The 21,884-nt window shown below is 33.3% G+C and overlaps 1 protein-coding gene across 1 annotated transcript; it reads left to right on the top strand.

The window, feature by feature from the left end:
- Nucleotides 1-48: 48 nt before the first annotated feature.
- Nucleotides 49-20,383, top strand: LOC148605269 (uncharacterized). Its single transcript, XM_088550136.1, has 13 exons — nucleotides 49-138; nucleotides 2,891-2,972; nucleotides 3,939-4,004; nucleotides 4,978-5,138; nucleotides 5,983-6,124; nucleotides 7,736-7,841; nucleotides 8,682-8,821; nucleotides 10,011-10,242; nucleotides 11,256-11,387; nucleotides 15,049-15,956; nucleotides 16,478-16,546; nucleotides 18,933-19,034; nucleotides 20,150-20,383. The coding sequence occupies exons 1-13, from the start codon at nucleotides 107-109 to the stop codon at nucleotides 20,342-20,344; spliced, it is 2,367 nt and encodes a 788-aa protein (XP_088406262.1). The 5' UTR covers nucleotides 49-106; the 3' UTR covers nucleotides 20,345-20,383.
- The last annotated feature ends 1,501 nt before the right edge of the window (nucleotides 20,384-21,884 follow it).

Here is a 21,884-nt window from a genome sequence, read left to right as displayed (position 1 = left end):
CGCAATCGGTTTTTTTTTTTTGCCTCAACCGACTTTCAAAGGGATTTTCCAAAATTTCAACCTCAACCAATCAAATTGCTCGTAACAAACATAGGGAGGTTGAAAAATGGCAGGTGCCACATTGAATGAGAAAGGATGGTTAGAAACTTAATGATTTTTTTAATTTTTAACTTTTGTTTTCGTTAGAAAATGGAAACAAACAAAGCAGTATAACTTGCATCATTTTTATTGAGTTAACGCTGTCACAAATACACATTTTACCATGCATGCAAATATTTTACTCTAAACACTCATGGAATTTTCTTTGATAAGATAAGATCTATAGTTGATTTAACTCAAACTGTTTTGACAGATTTCCGAAATCTGTTGCTTTGTCTGTCATAACTGTTAGATATATTCTAACTGAAATTATAGTACACTCCAGACTAATAATCTTGTACAATTTTCCCTTTACTGGTGGCCCTACATGTACACAAGCTTTGAAACAGCATCTAGAATACAACATGTAGTTTGAAATTCACTCTAAATACTGCCGCTAGTCCGAATTTCCTCTGACCCTGCAACCCTCCCTTTTTTCATTTGGATATTGATATTGGGGTCAGAACGATGTGCCATACAAAAAGTTGGAGATTTAGCGGTACCGCAGAGTATCGCCCTTCAACCGCTTGTAACGACTTTCAAGTTGGAATTGTGCATGTCACACCTACGTAGTTTGATTCCGGAATCATTTTCCTGTGTGCAGATATCAAATTTGCAACAAAAATTACATTTATTATTGAAGTTTCGATAATTTTCCATGAGAGACCCTGTTTTGTTGACATATTGAAGCGTAATAGAGAGTAGGCGGAGCTTGTTACTTTTGTTACTTTTTGAACGGAAGAGTAGCGGACACATGATTTTTCAGAGGAATTTTGAAATATTCTGTTGGATTCTGATTTTAAAAATCGTTTCTGCTCTGTTCCGTTCCAAAGGTAACAAGCTCTGTCTACTCTCTATTACGGCTCAACGAAACAGGGTCTCTCATGGAAAATTATCGAAACTTCAATAATAAATGTAATTTTTGTAGCAAATTTGGTATCAGCATACAGGAAAATGATTCCGGAATCGAATTAGGTAGGTGTGACGTGCACAATTTCAACTTGAAAGTCATTACAAGCGGTTGAAGGGCGATACTCTGTGGTACCGCTAAATCTCCAACTTTTTGTATGGCATATCGTTCTGACCCCAACCCGACATATCAATATCCAATTAAAAAAGAGGAAGGTTGCAGGGTCAGAGGAAATTCGGACTACGCTCCGCCAGCTCTCTCAGAAAGTGCAAAAATCTTGCAAAGTCAGGAAAAGTGTATGATTTTATGTGATGTTTTCCGATTATCATACAACGCTTTATTTGAAAAGTGTCTGAGAAGCGCTTAGTAAGTGGTGGAACTAAAGTCTTCCGCTGCATGGAGCTTGGAACATGTAGTCTGGGACTAATAAATCCCAGATGTAGTACGAATAATTATGCTGTCTTAAGTTGGGACACCTCAAATTTTTATTGTGCTTGCACACAAATATCAGATTTAAAAAATGCCTTAAAGCAATTAGCAAAAAGGCCATATTAAAAAATAAAAAATGTCATGAATATTAAACCTCTAACATTTTGGCAGAAGACTTCCTTAAATCAGTCCTGCCTCTCGCATTCGGAATGCATCACTTGCCTAGGAGGCTAAAAACTCCCGCATTTCAAACTGTAAATGGAAAATCAAAAAATCCCCTACAAAAAGACTTTCTGAAGATGAACAAATGCTAGTACTCCCCCTTAAACATTACATTAATTTTGGATTAAGATATTGTTGCGGTTTCCACCTATTTGTAACTCAGTTTTTTCATGACATACTAAGGCATTTTGGTTCCATTCTACAAATTTATCATACATTTCCTGTTTTCATGCAAAAGTAAGGTTGCAGTGAAGAAAAGGATTCAAGTGATTGACATTTTGATTTGCCACACTCATCTATCAATAATTGATATCTGGGAATTTACAGTTCATCAAATAGAAAAAAGGATTGGTGGAAATATTGTTTACACTTTATAATTGGTCTTTTATCATTCATTTTATGTAAATGCATATAATTACAGCTACTGTGCATATCATTAAAATATGCTTTAATCTCATTGGATGATCAGCTTTACAAGTGAGGTTTCATGAGTCGATGAAATACGTCTTCAAGCTACTTGTACAATAACTTTTATTTACATGTACCAAGTATATCTAAAATAAAATAAGAGGAACATATGAAATGTACAAGAATTGAATGTTTCATTTTTTATGTTTCAGCAGTGTAAAAAAGCATTGGCGGGTTGCACTAAAAATCTATGATTAAAATTGAGCCCTTAGAAATGACAATGAATGTTGAACGTACAGTGCTATAGAATGCAAAGACTGCATATATTAAAGATCTCATCATATAAAAATGCCTTTTCCTGCCAACACTGTACTCATAAGGCAGCAACCATCTGATTTGCTTTGGCGTGAGGAGCTTTGGGTTTTTTTCTGGAACAAACCTTTTTTTTTCAACATCAGGGAAAACCAATTTATTGTTTTACCAAATGTCCAGAGTTTTTTTTATTGTTCAAATATTATTTAAGTTAAGCTAATTATTTTCTACATTGCTGGCAATAAATTATTATTTTATCAAAAATTTGGAAAGAGAAAAAAAATTGTTCCCCCCTCCCCCTTTCAAAAACTCAGAAAACCAAATGGTTGCTGCTTTAATGAATAGCAATATTTAATATTGTTAAATCTATAAACCACCTCTCTAGAGTCGTAATGCATATTATTTTATGCAAAGATTGCAAATTCATGTTGACATTGAATGTATTATCTAATATTAATGTTAAAACTTCAGGCATTTATCAGAGGAAGGCATTGAATTATGTTCTGGTGAAAACAACAAGAAAGTTGATAAAATCATTGAAGTTGCTAAAAGTGTAAGTACATAATGATATATTTGAAATACGATGTACAAATGTAGGATACAGTTCCACACAAACATGATACAGTGTTCTCATAACTTACTGGAAATTAGCACAGTTCAATTGCATTTACTAATTTTTACCCAAATACAGCAGAGTACGCACAATGTATAAGTGAATTTAAGGAGATAGATCTGGGGTAAGGGACATAACTCTTGAAATCAGTGATATGTTTGTATCATATTAAATTTCACCAAAGCCTATCAAGTTTTTATTTGAAACAAAATGAAATCAGTCCAAGTTACTTTTATGCTTACATGATATTGATGTAAAATGCCAAGTACAAACGTTCCAATGATTTGTAACAGTTGTGTCCCTTACCCAATGTCTACTTTCTACTTCCTTAATAACCTGGAAGCCTGGGTAATATTTTCATTCCACAAGTTTCTCTCAAATATAACCCCAGCTCAGGTCACCAGTGACATCTTCTGTCTTTTGATTGGCTGAGCAAATATGAAGTTATTTTATTTTATACGTTCTAATATTTAAATTTAAAAAAGCAACATTTAAATTTTTTTTTCAAATTACTTAGATTACCTTTCGATACAAATGCACAATAAACAAGTTAATTTAGATAAATTCATCTTGGTTTTTACTTTATTTCATAAGCTGCAATTCTCTCGTATATTGTGCATACCCATCGATGGTGACCTGAGTCTATATTTTAGCAATCCTAGGGTCGCTTATGATATCGAACAAGGAACTAGGTTACTCCCTTAAGTCATAAAGAGATTCAGTTTAGAAAAGTTTCACTGTATATGGGATTGGGCTGATGTGTATTAACCTAATGTATGATATTACTTAAAAAAGTTTGTAAAGGTTCAAATCTATAACAACTTCCTGGCTATGGAACTGCAAATACACAAAAATAGAAAATATTAATATTAAAACTTTGTTCTATACCCTATTTGCATTTTGCAGACTGATTTAAAGGAAATTGGTGCGAAATGGCTACCCGACGATGTAAACAAAGGAAGTTGTGAATACGTAAGTGTATTATTAATTGCTTCTAAAACCAAATGATTCGGTGATATAGAATATTTTCTTCCTCACAAATGGATACTGAAGATAACAATGCATACTGTACATTTTTTTTCAATATGCATATCTGAATTTGAATTTGTTTAAGTGGTCCATTCTGAGAATCGATATCAGGGCTACTATTTAAACCATCTTGTATTTTTGTTCAATTACACACCTCATTAGAGCAAAGATGCCAACTTTTACAATTTGTCTGTAAATTCTACAATTTTTGTGTGGAATGTACAATCTTGGAGTCAACAGTTTATTTTTTTACAAGAAATATGCTGATGGTATAGACACGTTGCAGAGACCATTGAATTAAGCACAGTGGGAATTTGAATCATTGCAGTGCATTCAGGTTTTCACAAATTTTATTGATCTTGGTGTTGAGAAGTCTTGTTGTGTCTGAATAGTAAACGAAACACTTCTCATCCAAGACAAATTCAAGATGTCACTGAATAGTGAACGAAACTCTTTTTCATCCAAGATAAATTCAAGATTTCACTGAATAGTGAACACAACACTTTTTCATCCAAGACAAATTCTAGATGTCAGTTAAAAATTTCAATAATGGTTACTGACAAAAATGACAAACTAAGGACAACTCAATTCTTCTTTACTGATTGTATCAAAAAGGGGTTGGTGTCTATGTTAGACAGGGATAAAAATTAGCAGTTGCCCACTAGCCCATGGCTACTAGATTTTGAACTGGGCTACCAAACTTTTGGGGTAAAATTTAGTTGAAACACAGAGAAAATGTTAAACAAAAATATGGTCTGAGCTACCAGGTTGTATTTCTAATTTTTACCTGTTAGAATGAACTAGAATTGGGAGATAAGCAGTTCTTGCTTTTTGCAAGACATCAACCATATTTTAGAATTTGTACATGTAAATAAAATGAATATCTATTTTTTCAAATGATTAATTCATTTTACAGGTTGAAGGGAAAGGGATACTACAGATACAAAAGATCAGGAATATAGCAGCCCCAAAGGACAATGAGGAATCTCAGTTTGCCCCAAGGCTGCTGAAAGTAACCCTTACAGATGGACACCTGACATGTAATGGGGTAGAAACAGAAAACCTTGAGAAATTTGGGTATGTCAAACCATCGTAACTGAACATTGATGACAAGTGTGAAGTAATTATGGTCTACAACCACACTCTCTTTTTCTCATGTACAGTTCCATGCAACGATTTTAACAGATCGATGACCGCTGACTGATTGATCGCTGACGGATTGATAACCGATGACCAGTGACCGATCTAATCGCAGTTTTGTTATGTAAAATGACGGATGATCTGTTAAGAATAAAACAAATGTAAAATAAAAGTATTAAGTAATGTTCAAATCTACTACTTTATGTTTATATGTTTACAATTGACAAACGAAACAAAAGAATCTGTAAAATTTATTGACTGCTCTATGATCAAGTGATGCGATTACTGGTTTAATGGATCCGTTTGATGGATCGACGACTGATTGCAAGTTTTGTTGCACGGATTGGTTCAGGCACTGTATATAATTAATTGAAATCATTCCATTTAAAAAAAAATTTGCTTCTGTAGTATTATATGTTTGAATTATTTGTTAATCTTGGCATTGAATCAGGAGCCACCTGTCAGGTAATGAAATGATGTATAAGAAATGAACTTGATTAAAAAATGATTAGGATTGCAGTAACATTGAAATACAATAAAAGACTTAAGACAATAACATTTTGACTAGAAATAAAAATGATAAAAGAATTTAGTGCATAGCAGGGAAAAAAACTTGGTGAAGTCTTAAGTATTACCCAGAGTTTTTGCCTCCTCTGTATATTTTTTTTTTCTAATGCAGTACACAGTTTTACCAGAAAGCTAAGAAAAATGAATAAATATTAAATGAATGCACTGATTGCTAAATAACATTGCACTTTTATAAAATTTTCTTCACATGTAGAATGAATGTACCCCCTGGAACTAAAGTCTTGCTGAAGGGTACAGTGGCGGTTGAACATGGAATACTTTTACTTAGTAACAAGAACTGTCAACTGATAGGTGGCCGTGTGGAGAAACTAGCTGAAGGTTGGGAACTCAAAAAGGTACCAATGTAAATTCAGAATCTGTTGTGTGTATTTATTTTGTTACTTTGTCATTTTAGATCAACATGTGATTTTGATATTTGCAATTTTTGTGTAAATCATGTTGAAGTAATATGTAATGTTAATTTTTTTATCAAAAATGTTGCGTTACAATTTTTGTGATTGAAACTCAGTCACATATTCCACAACATACATGTAAAAACATCAAAATCTTTTCTCATCACTGAACATGTTGAACTTCTGTGATGAATTAACTTCAGCTAAAAGGAGATGGTTTTGAAAAAAAGCTCAACCTAGCTTGTTACCGAATCCTTGTCATTTACAACAGTTTAATGTATTTTCTATGTTGTACTCATTATTTTCTAAATAAATATGTTTAAACTCACTTTTAGATACATGTAGCTGAGTGAATCTTTTCATTGACTACAAAATAAATACTGTATTTACTGTAATTTTCGCTATTTTCACAGCAGACAGAAAATTGTATAAAATAGTACACACAAAACTGCTTTTAAACACTATATAACGCTTATCTTTTTTTTTTTTTGAAACTGCAAAAATTGATACTCACGAATACATTCACTTAACAGAATCCGTGAAAATTGATTCTCATGAATACATTCACATGACAGAATCTGCGAAAAATGAGCAACTGCAAAAATTAATATGCTTACAGTATTGTGTTAATACATGTACATATTTCCTTAAATCCTTGCTCCTTTACTTTTCCTTCACTCCTATGAAGCTGACTTTATAGCTGATCTGATCCGAAAGAAAGAATATTGTTTAGCTAGATCCTTTAATCTCAGTTTCCGCTATATAGATGACGTATTATCTTTAAACAATCCTAATTTCGGGGATTTGATACATTGCATCTACCCCAAAGAACTTGAGATAAAGGATACTACAGACACTGTGAAGTCAGCCTCATATCTTGATCTACACTTAGAAATCGATGGTAAAGGAAAACTATTGACCAAACTTTACGACAAACGTGATGACTTTTCATTCAAAATTGTCAATTTTCCTTTCATCTGTGGCAACATCCCTTCAGCACCTGCATATGGAGTGTTCATACCACAACTCATACGTTATGCCAGAGCTTGCCAAAACCACACAGACTTTTTGTTTCGCACTAGGACTCTTAACAAATAGGCTTCTGGAACAGGGTTATGTTACTACAAGATTGGAGTCATCACTACAGAAGTTTTATGGTTGTCATCATGAACTCTTGGATCATTATGGTGTATCCATCTGCACTATGAAAACTGATTTATTCAACAGGTCATAGTTTTCCTTTCCTCATTTGTCTACACCGGACTTGACTTTCTATGAGCAATGCGGCAAGTGTTTCTAGAAAAGCAGGGACGCTTACCCTACCGGTGCACCTGGTCCTTGCTCCCAGTTTTTAGTGGAGTCCAAGTTGCTCATTTACTTTTGACGTTTTGTTACTTTGTATGTATGATTTTAGTTACTTTATGTCCTTTGTTGTGTATGTCTGTTTTCCATGTCTGGTCTTTGTCCCTGGATTACATTCTTTTGATTACCGCTATAACCTTGGTTCCCTTGATTACTCTATCATTTATTCATTGTCATTTATTATTCTTAAAGATGTTATCAAAGCAGTCCAAACAAAGAGGGACAACAGAAGGGGGGCCACCTCCATTTGTTGCTTTTGGCCATAGAATACAGGACAGCAGAGGAGGAAACCCTCGAGGTAAGATCGTAGGATTCAGTATCACCTCCATTAATTGGACAAAGCTGAGTGCTTTTGACTTAGCATATCTTATTTGGATTTCAGGGATAAAAATTAGAAGTCGCCATAGATTTTGAGCCAGTCTACCAAACTTTTAATTAGTTGAACATTTAGAAAATATTATATAAAAACATGGTCCGAGCTACCAACTGGTAATTCCTAATTTTTACCCCTGGATTTCCCATTCTTCCCAATAAAGCAGAAGTAAGAGACTCGAGACTCTTGTAATTAATGGCAGATGGTCTTAAAAATAATTATGAGAGACTCCAGGTGAACAGTCACTAAATGAAAATTACTGATAATTGTATTGTCTATCTGTACTAAAATGGCAAATGTAAGACTGCTTTCCAAAATAAGGAAACAGGGCTTGGTCCATTCTAAACAAAGTGAATGTCATTTTATACTGCACAGTACTACAATTATGGTTCTATTATGCACACCTCTGTATTAGTCTTGGAAGAACTTTCAAACCTAACAATTCATGTATTTATAGGTCTGTTGATAAGTAAAAACAAGTCCTTCAGTTTTCCCATTTAAAAAGTATTTGTCAATGATACATGACACAAATTTGTTAGAATTACAAAATCTTTTTGATTTTGTTTTCTTGTTAGAATGCAAGTTTTCACTTTTATATAATTAAGCTTTTTACGACTACAATGATTATACTTAGTTACACAGAAAACAAAATTGGAGCTTTGAAAATAATGCTATTTTAGCATCATGTGTAATAATAGTCCTAACAGTAGTCCATATGCATGATTTTGTTTGAAGAAGTCCTATTCTAACATACATGTATTTCAGAAAATTTCAAGGCACTGGCTCCTAAGAAGGAGGAGAAGAAAGAGGAAGGAGATTTTGAGAAACAGAGACAGGCCACCATAGCTGAAGCCTTACAAGCCATGGAAGAAAAACCTAAAACATTTGGTGGTGGACAAAAACAGGTGAGAGAATGATGGACATGCTCTACAAGACAGGTCTGTGCGAATACCTTAATGAAGAATAAAGTGTGTGTTTTATGGGCATTTTCCCTATATCTTTGTCTTGTTCATGTATTTACCTCTAGTGGGCTCTACAAAGGAGATGGTTTTTAAATTATTTTAGAATACCATGCAGAGGGTGTCTCACCACCTGTTTGATATTGAATCTGAGGAAGTCTCGATGTATTTAATAAACCCTTTAAATAATCCTTGCTATGTTTTTTTCCTTATAAATGCTTAATATTATAAGATATTTTGACTAGTTTAAGTGTAAAATGGTGAACAAATTTTAGTGGTAATTCTTTGGGGTTCTTTTTCAAAGTAATTTATTTGTGAATTTATCTACTAAACTAAACTTTCGCAGACGCTTTCAATTTTGAAAACATTGTCCACAAGTTCTTCTGAAGGGTTTCTGGCAAACACTTTCAATTTTGAAAACATTGTCCACAAGTTCTTCTGAAGGGTTTCTGGCAAAAAATATTTTGTGCAAAAGATATGTATTTATCACAACTTAATTGTCTACATTTACATCTTTATTAAATCTCTTCTGCGGCCTCAGGGTAAGGTACTCTCCCAAAGTGTGAGAGGTCATGAGTTTGATCCCTGGCTGAGTCACACAAAAGACAGGAACATTGGTAGTCACTGCTTCTCAGCCAAGCACACAGTATTTGATGGGATAGAGTGGAATGGGTTGGCTCGTAGTCAGAATTCTTTGAGTGAGGTGGCATGCCTACCTGCAGGCTGTTGCTTCCATGAGCTAACACAATCTTAGGCTCAGCATGTCAGACTAGAACATAGCGGGGTCTGTTCAATTGGTCAATCATTTTCATTTTGAATTCAAATGCATGAAATATCTGCCATAGGATATTAAACAATCAATCAATCAATAATCTTTCTTATACAAAGCTATACTATAATTATTTCAAATATATAATTATTTTAGTTGCTCATTCATGCTTTTGTTACTTTGTATGTATAATTTTAGTTACTCAATGTTCTTTGTTGTGTAAGTCTGTTTTCCATGTCTGGTCTTTGTCCCTGGATTACATTCTTTTGATTACCGCTATAACCTTGGTTCCCTTGATTATTCTTTCAAAGTATACACTTTACATGCATCATTGTTTAATATGACTGGTTTCTTTGTACATTGTAGGTAGGGTCTGATTTTGATATAGGAAAGATCATGGAGATGGGATTTTCAGCAGAACAAGCTAACTCCGCCCTCAAATTAAAGAATGGGAACTTCCAGTTGGCTGTCAATCACCTTGTACAAGGAAGAGGTGGAGCTAGAGAAAATAAGTTTGGAGGTGGTGGGAGACAGATGCCATCTGGTGGCAGAGATGGTAGAGAACAACAAGGGAGACCACAAAGAGAAGACAGAAGAGGTAGTAATGATTGGAGTTGCCTCATTTGGTGTTTCAAGTTCAACTAATGCAAGCTCAGATACATGTAATAATAGAATGATCGTGGAATTGTAACTTTTAAAGAGCATATTATTTTCTTCACAGAACTAAAAACTGGTTTGATTCAAGCAGACATGTTTTTTTCTGCTTTTTGTGGAATTCCACTGTTTCAAATCTGGATTTTACTGTTCCTTTCTTTTTACTGTATATTTACTTCCAATTTTGCCCTCTGATTCAAGTTTTACTTTCATTCAGTAGAAAGCTATAAGATTAAAATTCTGCTTAATGCCAAGGATGACAAAATAGCACATATTGTTAAGCATTATCATTAAACTGGACAAAAGAAATCAATATCATTAGAAATAAAAGTTTGCAAACAAACAAAATGATGCATGTACATGTAGCTGATTCATCAAGTTTCTTTTTGTAATATGTGATTTCTGATAAAGAAAGTTTTAGATTAACTTGCCCCCCCATAAAAATCATTAGAACATTGTGCCTATGGACACATACTTGCTGTTGAATTGCTGCATTTTTCTTTTAAAACTTTTTCTTATTATACCCACTTAACAAGTAAACCTTCTCTGTCCATCCGCCTGTCATTCTGTTGGTCTGTCAAGAGTATGGTGAAACTTATCTCAACTTCCAATAGAGGGATTGATTTCAAAATTTGTATGTGGCTTTGTACAGATTGGGCATTGTTTGTAAAAGCAATTGTGCTGTCTGATATCAACTTTCTTTTTTTGTGGGGAAAAATATGCTGTTCAATTGGTAGTAGACCTAGCACAAAAGTGCTTGTAACTTCATGTATTTTTATCTGTTATTAGTCAATCTTCAATTTTAGTTAATTCCAAATACATGTACAATGTATCTGGTTCACACTACATGTATATGACTAAATACTTATTTTTTTAGAATCATTTGGTGTCTATTAAAGAAAAAGCGAAATTTTCAGGGTTTATTTTCCACCTTATTGCATCTAATTTCATTTTTAGAAAACCGTGGTAGACGACAGCGAGATGATGAATCAGAAGAAGTCGGTAGTAAACCCTCAGCTCCTGCCACATTGTTTGATTTCTTATCACAGAGTAAGAAAATACCGGTGGATAATAATAAAGAGAACAAAGGTGAGTTATAATCTCCCTTTGTGTAGATAAAAGTACCATTTGTAGATCATCCACATATAAATGCATGAATTTAATCTGTTTGAATTTTGGTATATTCAGGAATTATTATCAGGATTCAAGACAAAAATGTCCCCTTTTGTAATCACTGTAATTCTACTGCAAGTATTGGTTTTGAAATTTGACAATTTTGAAGCAAAATGATGTATGAAAAAACTTTTGATGTTTTTAATTTTGGTAGATGCTAAGTGGTTACGCCAAAAGTCAGTATTTATGGAATTTATTTTGGCGTTTTAAGAGAGTCCTGAAGTACACCAAAATTATCATCTGCGAATATTACCTGCTATATGGTAGCTTTTTGGGGGATATTGTTCCTTCAGGATCAAAATAACTCATGTCACCAGTTCATCATTAGAGTGTTAGTAGTCACCAATTCATCATTAGTGTGTTAGTAGTCTCCAGTTCACCATTAGAGTGTTAGTATATGTGTTTATCTCATGTCACCAGTTCATCATTAGAGTGTTAGTAGTCACCAGTTCATCATTAAAGTGTTAGTAGTCACCAGTTCATCATTAGAGTGTTAGTAGTCACTAGTTCCCCATTAGTGTTAGTATATGTGTTTATCTCATGTCACCAGTTCATCATTAGAGGGTTAGTAGTCACCAGTTCATCATTAGAGTGTTAGTATTTGTATTTATCTCATGTCACCAGTTCATCATTAAAGTGTTAGTAGCCACCAGTTCATCATTAGAGTTTTAGTAGTCACCAGTTCATCATTAGAGTTTTATTAGTCACCAGTTCATCATTAAAGTGTAAGTAGCCACCAGTTCATCATTAGAGTGTTAGTAGTCACCATTTCATCATTAGAGTGTTAGTATATGTGTTTATCTCATGTCACCAGTTCATCATTAGAGTGTTAGTAGTCACCAGTTCATCATTAGAGTGTTAGTAGTCATCATTTCACCATTAGAGTGTTAGTATATGTGTTTATCTCATATCACCAGTTCATCATTAGTGTTAGAAGTCACCAGATCATCATTAGAGTGTTAGTAGTCACCAGTTCATCATTAGAGTGTTAGTAGTCACCAGTTTACTATTAGAGTGTTTGTAGTCACCAGTTTACCATTAGAGTGTTAGTAGTCACCAGTTCATCATTAGAGTGTTAGTAGTCACCAGTTCATCATTAGAGTGTTAGTAGTCACCAGTTCACCATTAGAATGTTAGTATATGTGTTTGTCTCATGTCACCAGTTGATCATTAGAGTGTTAGTAGTCACCAGTTCATCATTAGAATGTTAGTAGTCACCAGTTCATAATTAGTGTTAGTAGTCACCAGTTCATCATTAGAGTGTTAGTAGTCACCAGTTCACCATTAGGGTGTTAGTATATGTGTTTATGAAATACATGCAGCATTGATGAAAATTTATACTGCAACCTTTCTGTTTATGGAGTCAAAATGCACTGACATACTTAGGGTATGAAAGTCTTGTCACATGACTCCATCGTTCATGAGATTGGGTCTCAATCTACCGATCTACCATTCTATTGCATGGAAATTCTTCATTTACATAGCATAGTGTTTAATATTGATAGCAAAATAAGTTTTTGTGTAAAAATACAGATAAAAATGACAAGTGTTTTGTTACATCATGAAAGTGTTGAGAAAAGCAATAAATAGATGATTTTGCATTGTAATGCAGTATTTTGAAAATCCCAGAAGTTAATTATAAAATACATGTCGATCTTTTAATTTCAATATGTTTTATATTAGAAATTCCGTTAATGAAAATTAAAGTAGAACAAGACATCCCCTTTAAACTAGTGATATACTATCACTAAGTGTTCTAGGATTTTTGCAAAATTTGAGGTTTCCATGGCAAAACTCTATTAAATGAGGATTGGGTCGAGGACATAAGCCCCCTGGACAAAAGCCCCCCAGACAAAAGCCCTGGACATAAGCCCCCTCCCCTCAAGGATAAGCATAATGTTAATGTAAAAATATTTATTTTTTTTTGGTTTTTTTTTTTGGTGTATTTTTTTTTTATATTTTTTATTTTACTTTTGTTGTGACTGTTCCTTTTATATTAGTATTGCATTTTATTTGTGTTTGTCTTTTTTGTGTAATTTTTAATTCTGTTTAGTGTATTTAGGAAGATTATGTTTGAATTAAAATGGTTCCATTTTTGTGTATTTTTTTTTCAAGGGTATACTCATTTATATTTGATATTGTATTTCTTCTTAACAGAATCATTTGAAATTTCTTCAATGAAATAAGAAAAGCTGCCAGTAATACACTTTTTAAAAAGAAAACGAAATGACTTTTTTTTAGATATATTTCCTTTTTAAAGAGTGCATATTTGACAACTGTTATCATTTTATTGATAAAATATTATCTTAAAAAGAAACAAAAATTAAAATGTTAACAATTTAGAAATTAAATTTCAGATTTTACAATTTCAGTATTAATAGAAATATTATTTATAATTGATTAAACAATTTCTCATGGGGGGCTTTTGTCCGGGGACTAACTTTACTATATTTGCTTACCAAATTTAACAAATCCTTTCAAAAATTCTAGTTTTCTACTTGCCAAAGGGAAGGTAGAGCATCACATCAAAATTACACCTGCCCCGAATGATGGGGAAAAAGGAATGCTAGAACACTGATCACTTTTTGTCGTGGCAGTGCTTTCAGTACATTGTTGTGAAGATGCTTAGATGTCACCTTCTTTTAATCAAAAAAAGATTCTCATGCAAATTTTTTAACTGTTCATAGCCTTATCTGTAAATTGGTTTGATGTTAAGTAGATGCAATTTAATTATTTGTAAAAACATACGTTTTAACACTGGTAAGTGTATATTTCTATTGTGTATTTTTTAGGACCAGTGTACGTACATGTATGTATTTTCAATACAACTAGCTGTAAAGGTATTAATGTTTGAGTAATCAGATGTCGTAATAAATGAATTTGTCCAGATTTTTCTATTGGAAATTATATTGGTGGGAATTGTTGCATTTAAAACAATCCTTCAAGCAGAGGATGCTTACCCTACCGGTGCACCTGGTCCATGCTCCCAGTTTTTAGTGGAGTCCAAGTTGCTCATTTACTTTTGACGTTTTGTTACTTTGTATGTATGATTTTAGTTACTTTATGTTCTTTGTTGTGTGTGTCTGTTTTCCATGTCTGGTCTTTGTCCCTGGATTACATTCTTTTGATTACCGCTATAACCTTGGTTCCCTTGATTACTCTTTCATGAGTAATCTCCGACTGAAAATGTCGATTCTAGTCTCCATTTTGTATCTCGTTGTCAGATTCTATTTTACCTATTCAATACTTTTACAGTTTTTTAATAGAAAGTGTACAATTGTTAAAAGTGTTTATTAAACGGTTTGGGATGTTTTTTTATGGCTGTAAAATTTGACTTTTGAAGAAAAAAGGGTAAACAAAAAATTTTAGTGTTACTAATTTTTTGTATGATACAATGTAAGATGTTCACTAAGTTTTTAAGCCCACAGTAAATCTTTTGCAGAATTTATTTTGGTGTTTTTAGATAGACCACTAAAATACGCCAAAATTAGCACCTCGCGAAAATGACTTACTATATGATATACCTTATTATTTATCATTTATTTACAGTGCATTCATTATTATCTTATTTCCTTAGAAAATAAAGATTCACAGTCAAGCCATGTGCCTTCAAAGACTATGCAATACTCAAATGATGGCAGCAAGCAAAACGATAGAGGTTATAAACCTAAATACCAAGATGTAGATACGAGAAATGACAGAAGAACAGACACCAGACCTAAATCTAGTCCTGCATATAATTCTGAGAAATCTAACAGTTACGATAGTAAACCACAGCGACAAAATAGTGCAGGGGATAGGACTAGAGATAAGTATGATAACCGGGGACAAGGAAATCGTTCTCAACAATATAATGATAGAAATAATCAAAGACCTAATAGAAACGATGGTAATTCTGCTGGTTCAAGACAAAACTATGGCAATGACAGGTCCAGCAGGAATGAATCATCTCAAAATTATAGCAGGCAAGATCAAGGAGAACGTAGATCAAATTATAACGACAGAAATTCTCAAGATAGCCGTTGGTCAAACCAAAATAATAGTAACAATGATCGACAGTTCAATGGAAGAAATCAGAACTATGATGATAGAGGCAATAAAAATGACAGATCACAAAGACAGAACCAAAATGATAGAGGACCTCAGAATGACAGGTCACAAAAACAGTACCAAAATGACAGGGGACCTCAGAATGACAGGTCACAAAAACAGTACCAAACTGACAGGGGATCTCAGAATGACAGGTCACAAAGACAATACCAAAATGACCGAGGACCTCAGAATGATAGAGGTCAAAATCAAGGTCATGATGATAAAAATTGTAACAGAAGAAATCCAGGGGCAGATAACTCCTCTAGGGGTGAACAGAGAGACAATAATCATTCAGATCGATCCCAAGGCAAGGGAAGATATCAAAACAATGATCAGGGATATTCTAATGAATATAACTCTAAAAAAAATACCAATAGTAATACTCAATATCAGGTGAGCTTCATAAAATATACATCATACTACATTCTGTATTATAGGATTTTTGCATTAATATTGGTGAAAATTGACCTGAGCTGATATCATCTAGGGGTTTGACTAATTCTGTTTTGCGCAAAAGATAGGCATTATCCTGTTCCAACATTTTATTTTGTTTACAAAATGATAAGTGTGCAATACAAAAATCAACATTTGAAACATTGTATTTTTTTCGGAATACATGTATATAATAAAAGTGGAAGAAAATAGCAAGTATTACACTTTTAATGCCATTGAATTGAATATGCAAAAATTTATTACTGTAAATAGTATTATTGTGTAAGGTTTTCAATTTTGGCTTAGTTTTGGTCTATGGCTAGCTATATTGAATTGAGGTGCAGCTGAAGGTTTCTTATGCTTAAATTTTTATTGAAACACTCATTTTCTCAATGTTGTTCTTGCATGGTAATTTATATACTCAACACCCACCTTTACTAAAAAAAAGGGGTTTTTTTTTCACACAATTTTGTAATTTTTAGGCTGCAAGCCATGGTACAGGATGGAAACAAGGTGACCACTGTCTGGCCAAATATTGGGAAGACAATCAGGTAAAACTCTCTTTATTTCAGTTTAACATCTACTGACATATATTTAGAAGTTGATTTAGAATCAATAAAAATTTCAATCATTGCAAGGATATTTTTATTAGTCATTTGGACTGAAGAAAAGACCAAGATCAAATTTTTAGCTCACCTGGCCACAGGCCATGTGAGCTATTGCCATCACTGGACGTCCTTCGTCGTCCGTCATCATTAACAATTTTCAAAACTCTTCTTCTCAGACTTTACTTGACCAATTGGAACCAAACTTGGTATGAATGTTTTTTGGGGTATCATGCATAGAACTTATATGGGGATTTTTTATCCGTTGAAAAACATGGCCATCATTGCTAAAAATAGAACATAGGGGTCAGACAGTAGTTTTTCACATATATCTCCAATACCGTTGGGTTTAGCAAAATTATTTGTAGAGCAGAAATAACCCTTATTATAAAACTTTCAAAAGTATTCAGGGATGAAAGTTGTCAGGTGACTCTTTGTAAGAATTATTGCCCTTGAAAAATGATTTTTTTCAGTTTTCAGCCAATATCTTGAAAACTATAATAGATAAAAAGAAACTTTCTATCCCTGAAATGATCCTGATGATAGTCCTACCAAAGTCTTCTTGAGTCAAAATCATTGGACAACTCCTTGTTAAATTTATTGCCCTTGATAGACAAACTTTAACCAGGTGAGCAATTCAGGCTCCTGGAAGCCTCTTGTTTGACCGCAAAAAAAGTTTGCATCATATAATGGTATCATACTGTTGTTGTTGTCATCTTTAGACATTTTACGTCCTGAAAAAAACCTGAGTAGAAGTCTATAGATATTTATATTATTTTACCACAAGGTGCCAAATCACAAAAGGAAGCCTTAGATTAATTTTGGAGGTTTTTGGGTAGAGGGGACAAAAAGCTTCTTAGAAACCAACATTTATGTCTGGACAGTTAATTGAGAAAATGTGAGTGATTTTTTTTACAATTGTACCTCAAGGTGTCATACCACAAAAGGAAAGCTTGGGTTCATTTTTTGTGGCTGTGACTTGAATCATTTATGATTACCACCAAAAAAAAAGAGGGAAGCATTTTCCAGATAACTTGACAATAACTTGCCTATAAATGAGTGAATTTCTTTTATATTGTGCCATATCGCCAAAGAAAGACTAGGGTTGATTTTGAGGGTTATCATTTGAACTGTTCATAAAATATGGACCAGAAACAAGCATTTTCAAGATTTTCAGACATTAAATTGAGTACATGTAAATGATTTTTTTTGAAATTATGCCTCAAGGTGTCATACCACAAAAGGAAGGCTGGGATTGATTTTTAGGGTTGGGACTGTTCAGAAATTACAGGCCAAAAAAAAAGGGGGCAGCTTCTATTTTTGGTCAAATTATTTTCCTGTGTTAAATTTTTTTATGCAATTAAAATTCAAAGATGAATCAAGCTTGATTGGTGTGTCCATATATATACTTGCTTTAACTGTTGGGGTTCGACCTCTGCAGTCTTATCAAGCTGCACACAGTGAAGTATTTTATTTCTGTTTCATTTTAATTTCAGTTTTGCCTTGTTGTGACATCTCTACTTTTAATTTCATCATATTCTGTAATTTATCTTCATGCTGTGATATTTCTACTTTCAGTTTTATCATAGGCTGTGATTTATCTATTTTCAGTTTTAAAATTTGCTGGGATTCATTTACTTTCAGTTTTACCATGCTGTGATATTTCTACTTTCAGTTTTATTATATGCTGTGATTTATCTATTTTCAGTTTTAACATTTGCTGGGATTCATTTACTTTCAGTTTTACCATGCTGTGATATTTTTACTTTCAGTTTAACAATGCTGTGATATTTATATTTTATGTTTTATCATATGCTGTCATTTGTCTTCCTTCAGTTTCACAATGCTGTGAATTATTTTCTTTCAGTTTTACCATGTTGTGATATGTTTACTTTCAGTTTTACCATGCTGTGATATGTTTACTTTCAGTTTTACCATGCTGTGAAATGTTTACTTTCAGTTTTACCATGCTGTGATTTGTTTACTTTCAGTTTAACTATGCTGTGATATGTTTACTTTCTGTTTTACCATGCTGTGATATGTTTACTTTCAGTTTTACCATGCTGTAATATGTTTACTTTCAGTTTCACAATCCTGTGAATTATCTTCTTACAGTTTTACCATGCTGTGATATGTTTACTTTCAGTTTTACCATGCTGCGACATGTTTACTTTCAGTTTTACCATGCTGTGATATGTCTAATTTCAGTTTTACCATGCTGTGATATGTCTAATTTCAGTTTTACCATGCTGTGATATGTCTTCTTTCAGTTTTACCATGCTGTGATATGTCTACTTTCAGTTTTACCATGCTGTGATATGTCTACTTTCAGTTTTACCATGCTGTGATAAGCCAATGTAGTACCAATACTGCTGTTGTTTTGTTCCTTGATTATGGGAATTATGAAGAAGTCAACTTGTCAGATATTAAACCAGTAAGTTGTGAAAGCTAATTTCATTTTTTATTTTGTAATCTTTAAAAAAAGGCTTTCTATTTAGTAAGGCCAACATTTTTTTATAATCTGTTTTACAAGACCGCCGACTTTATGTTAGCCAAAAATAAAATAAAAATAATAGTACGTGAATGTCGTTTTATTTTTTAAGTCCTGCCGACTCCTGGAATATTTGCAAGAAAATCTCATGCTAAAAATAAAAGAAAATAGATCGCAAGTTTTCATTGGACGAGTAAAAAAGAAGCAACCAATCAGCGGTTTCAGTTTCTATTTTGTTATCTTAAAAAAACGGCTTTCTATTTAGTAAGTTGTGCGAGATTTTTTTTCTTATCTATATAAAGTATTGCCAGAATCTGTGTTCTGACCATCTTGTTGCTTGCTTGGCTGAGGTGAAGCTGAGTAATACTAGATTTTCTTATTTGTAGTCACTGCTTCTCCCAAAGCCTTTGGCATAAAGGAGATAGATTGATTACTGGTTGTTTCAGAGTTGGGTAATTTCTGTGAGCTACATTAAAAAATTGACTTGGTGTGTTGAACTGGTACAAAGCAGGGCCTATTGGATAAATACAATGTTCTTGTCCTGATTTGCATGAAGTATCTGTCATGGGATGTTAAACTGCAATCAATCAGTCTTATGTGTTCCCAGAATTTGAAACATGATTCTAATTTTGACAATGTAAGGTCTGTGCATGCTTGAAACAAGTGTCATTACTTAACTGAAGCATTAGAAATTGTACATAACTAGACAAAACATCATTGAATTTCCACAATCTGTGTAGTCTTTTTAAAAAACAATTTTGCATTTTATAAGAGAACTTAACACTTTCAAGTCTACAAGTACAAAACTATTGATTGATAATTGAACAGACTTAGTACAAGATTCTTTTAGGCACTATCTGATTAGAAATTTGCATCTTTTTAAGGCTTTACATCTAGGAGCTTCTATTTTCAGGGATGATTTTTTTCCGCTTTTGAGCAGAATTCCGCTAATTGACGTATGGATTTTACTGTTACAATTCTTTTTTACAGTTTATTTCTGATTTTACCAATTTCCGCTTTGTTTGATGGTCTTGTAAAATCATCCCTGTATTTTGCAGCTGAATGGGGTACCAATGCCAGACTTCAGTGTACCCCCTCCTGGTATGTTTTCCTATAACATGCAAATGGCACAACCCACCAACCAACCAGCGTCAGGTAACCAGATACAATCCATGGAGTTCCGACGGAAGAAACCAGATAACAATAAACCAACCATGCAACTTTATCAACCACCGAAGCAACGAAACAATTAAATTTCACCGAATAAAATATTTATTACATGGCTATAGAAATTTTCATTTCTTCCATCTACAAATGTCATGATATATGTGTCATATCCTTCTGTTGTTTTTTTTTTTTTTTTTCAAATATTCAACCATGGCCAATCTCTGTTATAGTGTCCTGTTGCATGCATGGTTCACCATTTTGCTGTCTTATCTAGTTGCTCTGTATAGAGCTTTGGCACTGTATATACAATAACCAGAGAGATGTCAGATTTTACCAAATAAACAACATTATTGTTGAAAGAACTGGTCTACATAATGATTTTTAAGTAGCTGTCTTTGTAAGAATCATGCAAAATCTGAAAAATGTGATACACCCCAAAAAAGGCTACATATTTTTATTTTTGTAATGAAGTTCTTTTATGGGTCTATATTATGAAATGTGTAATTATTCATTCAAATCTGCCTGCTCTTAGGAGATAATCCACATTGAAAATCCAATAGATTCTATTGTATTTGAGAGTCATTTACAGAGTTATCTCCCATAATTTTGAAACCTACAGTGCATTCTATATAATATTTATCTCCTAAGAACATGGGTCATATGAAAAACTGAATATTAATTTCTGTTTACTATGGCGGCAATTCAAACAAAATATCAAAAAAAAAATATGTAGGCTTTCTACCCATGAACCACATTTTGCATGATTCTTAACTGGAGTGCTACATAAGTTGCAGTGATACATAAAAAAATAAGCAAACACCAGTAATACATTCCAATCACCTCAGAAAGAGTCAATATACACTATACAGTACAGATTCCTGGAATAGGTACTACCCCTCTACCATTTGTTTGAAAATTTAGCTTATTTTGTGCAAAGTCTCTACTGCAATGTATTAGAGTACTAGCAAATAAAAGCCAGGATTCCCATCCGCTTGATATATTCCTTGATCTGACCCTGAAAATGGTCATGTCAATGGAAGTGAGCTAGATATCAGGCATACTCTGAATATAGAAATTGGAAATTGGACTTGACCCCCAGGGTCTAGTATTTCAGGAAAGGGGTAGTGTTAGTAGAATAATAGGCTGGACCAATTCTATAACAAAGTAGAAAAAAATCAAGATTGTCTGCAGATAAGATTTTGCCAATCTTGAGGGGTGATGTGCCTGATTACTACTTTCTTTCATCCACGTCTGACGTTTTCTATAAATCCAATTTGGATTATTAGTAAATAAGCACCAGCATCCTTAAGGTGTTGACTTAGAAATTTGTCTCCATTATATTGATCAAGCATAAATATGTTTCCTGTGGCTATTTTTATACCACAGAGGTCAAGTCGCAAATATCTACATAATAAATATGCATACAAAATATATTAAATACTGGAAAGTAGAACCCGACAACCTTCTTTGGCTTGGAGACCTCTAGAAAAGTTTCTATGTTAGAACTGCCTAGGAAGGCTGAAAATGTAAGGCTCCAACCATTTGTATATTGATGGGAGGGCTGGGATTTTTTTTTTAAATTAGTAATTTAACTTAAGAAAAATTAAAAAAATATTTTTTCTGTGG

The sequence above is a fragment of the Perna viridis genome, chromosome 10 (genome assembly GCF_037379345.1).
Source record: "Perna viridis isolate PV_CMFRI_1.1 ecotype Kerala chromosome 10, ASM3737934v1, whole genome shotgun sequence".
Classification (NCBI taxonomy): Eukaryota; Metazoa; Mollusca; class Bivalvia; order Mytilida; family Mytilidae; genus Perna; species Perna viridis.
This window is presented reverse-complemented; position numbering and strand designations above follow the sequence as displayed.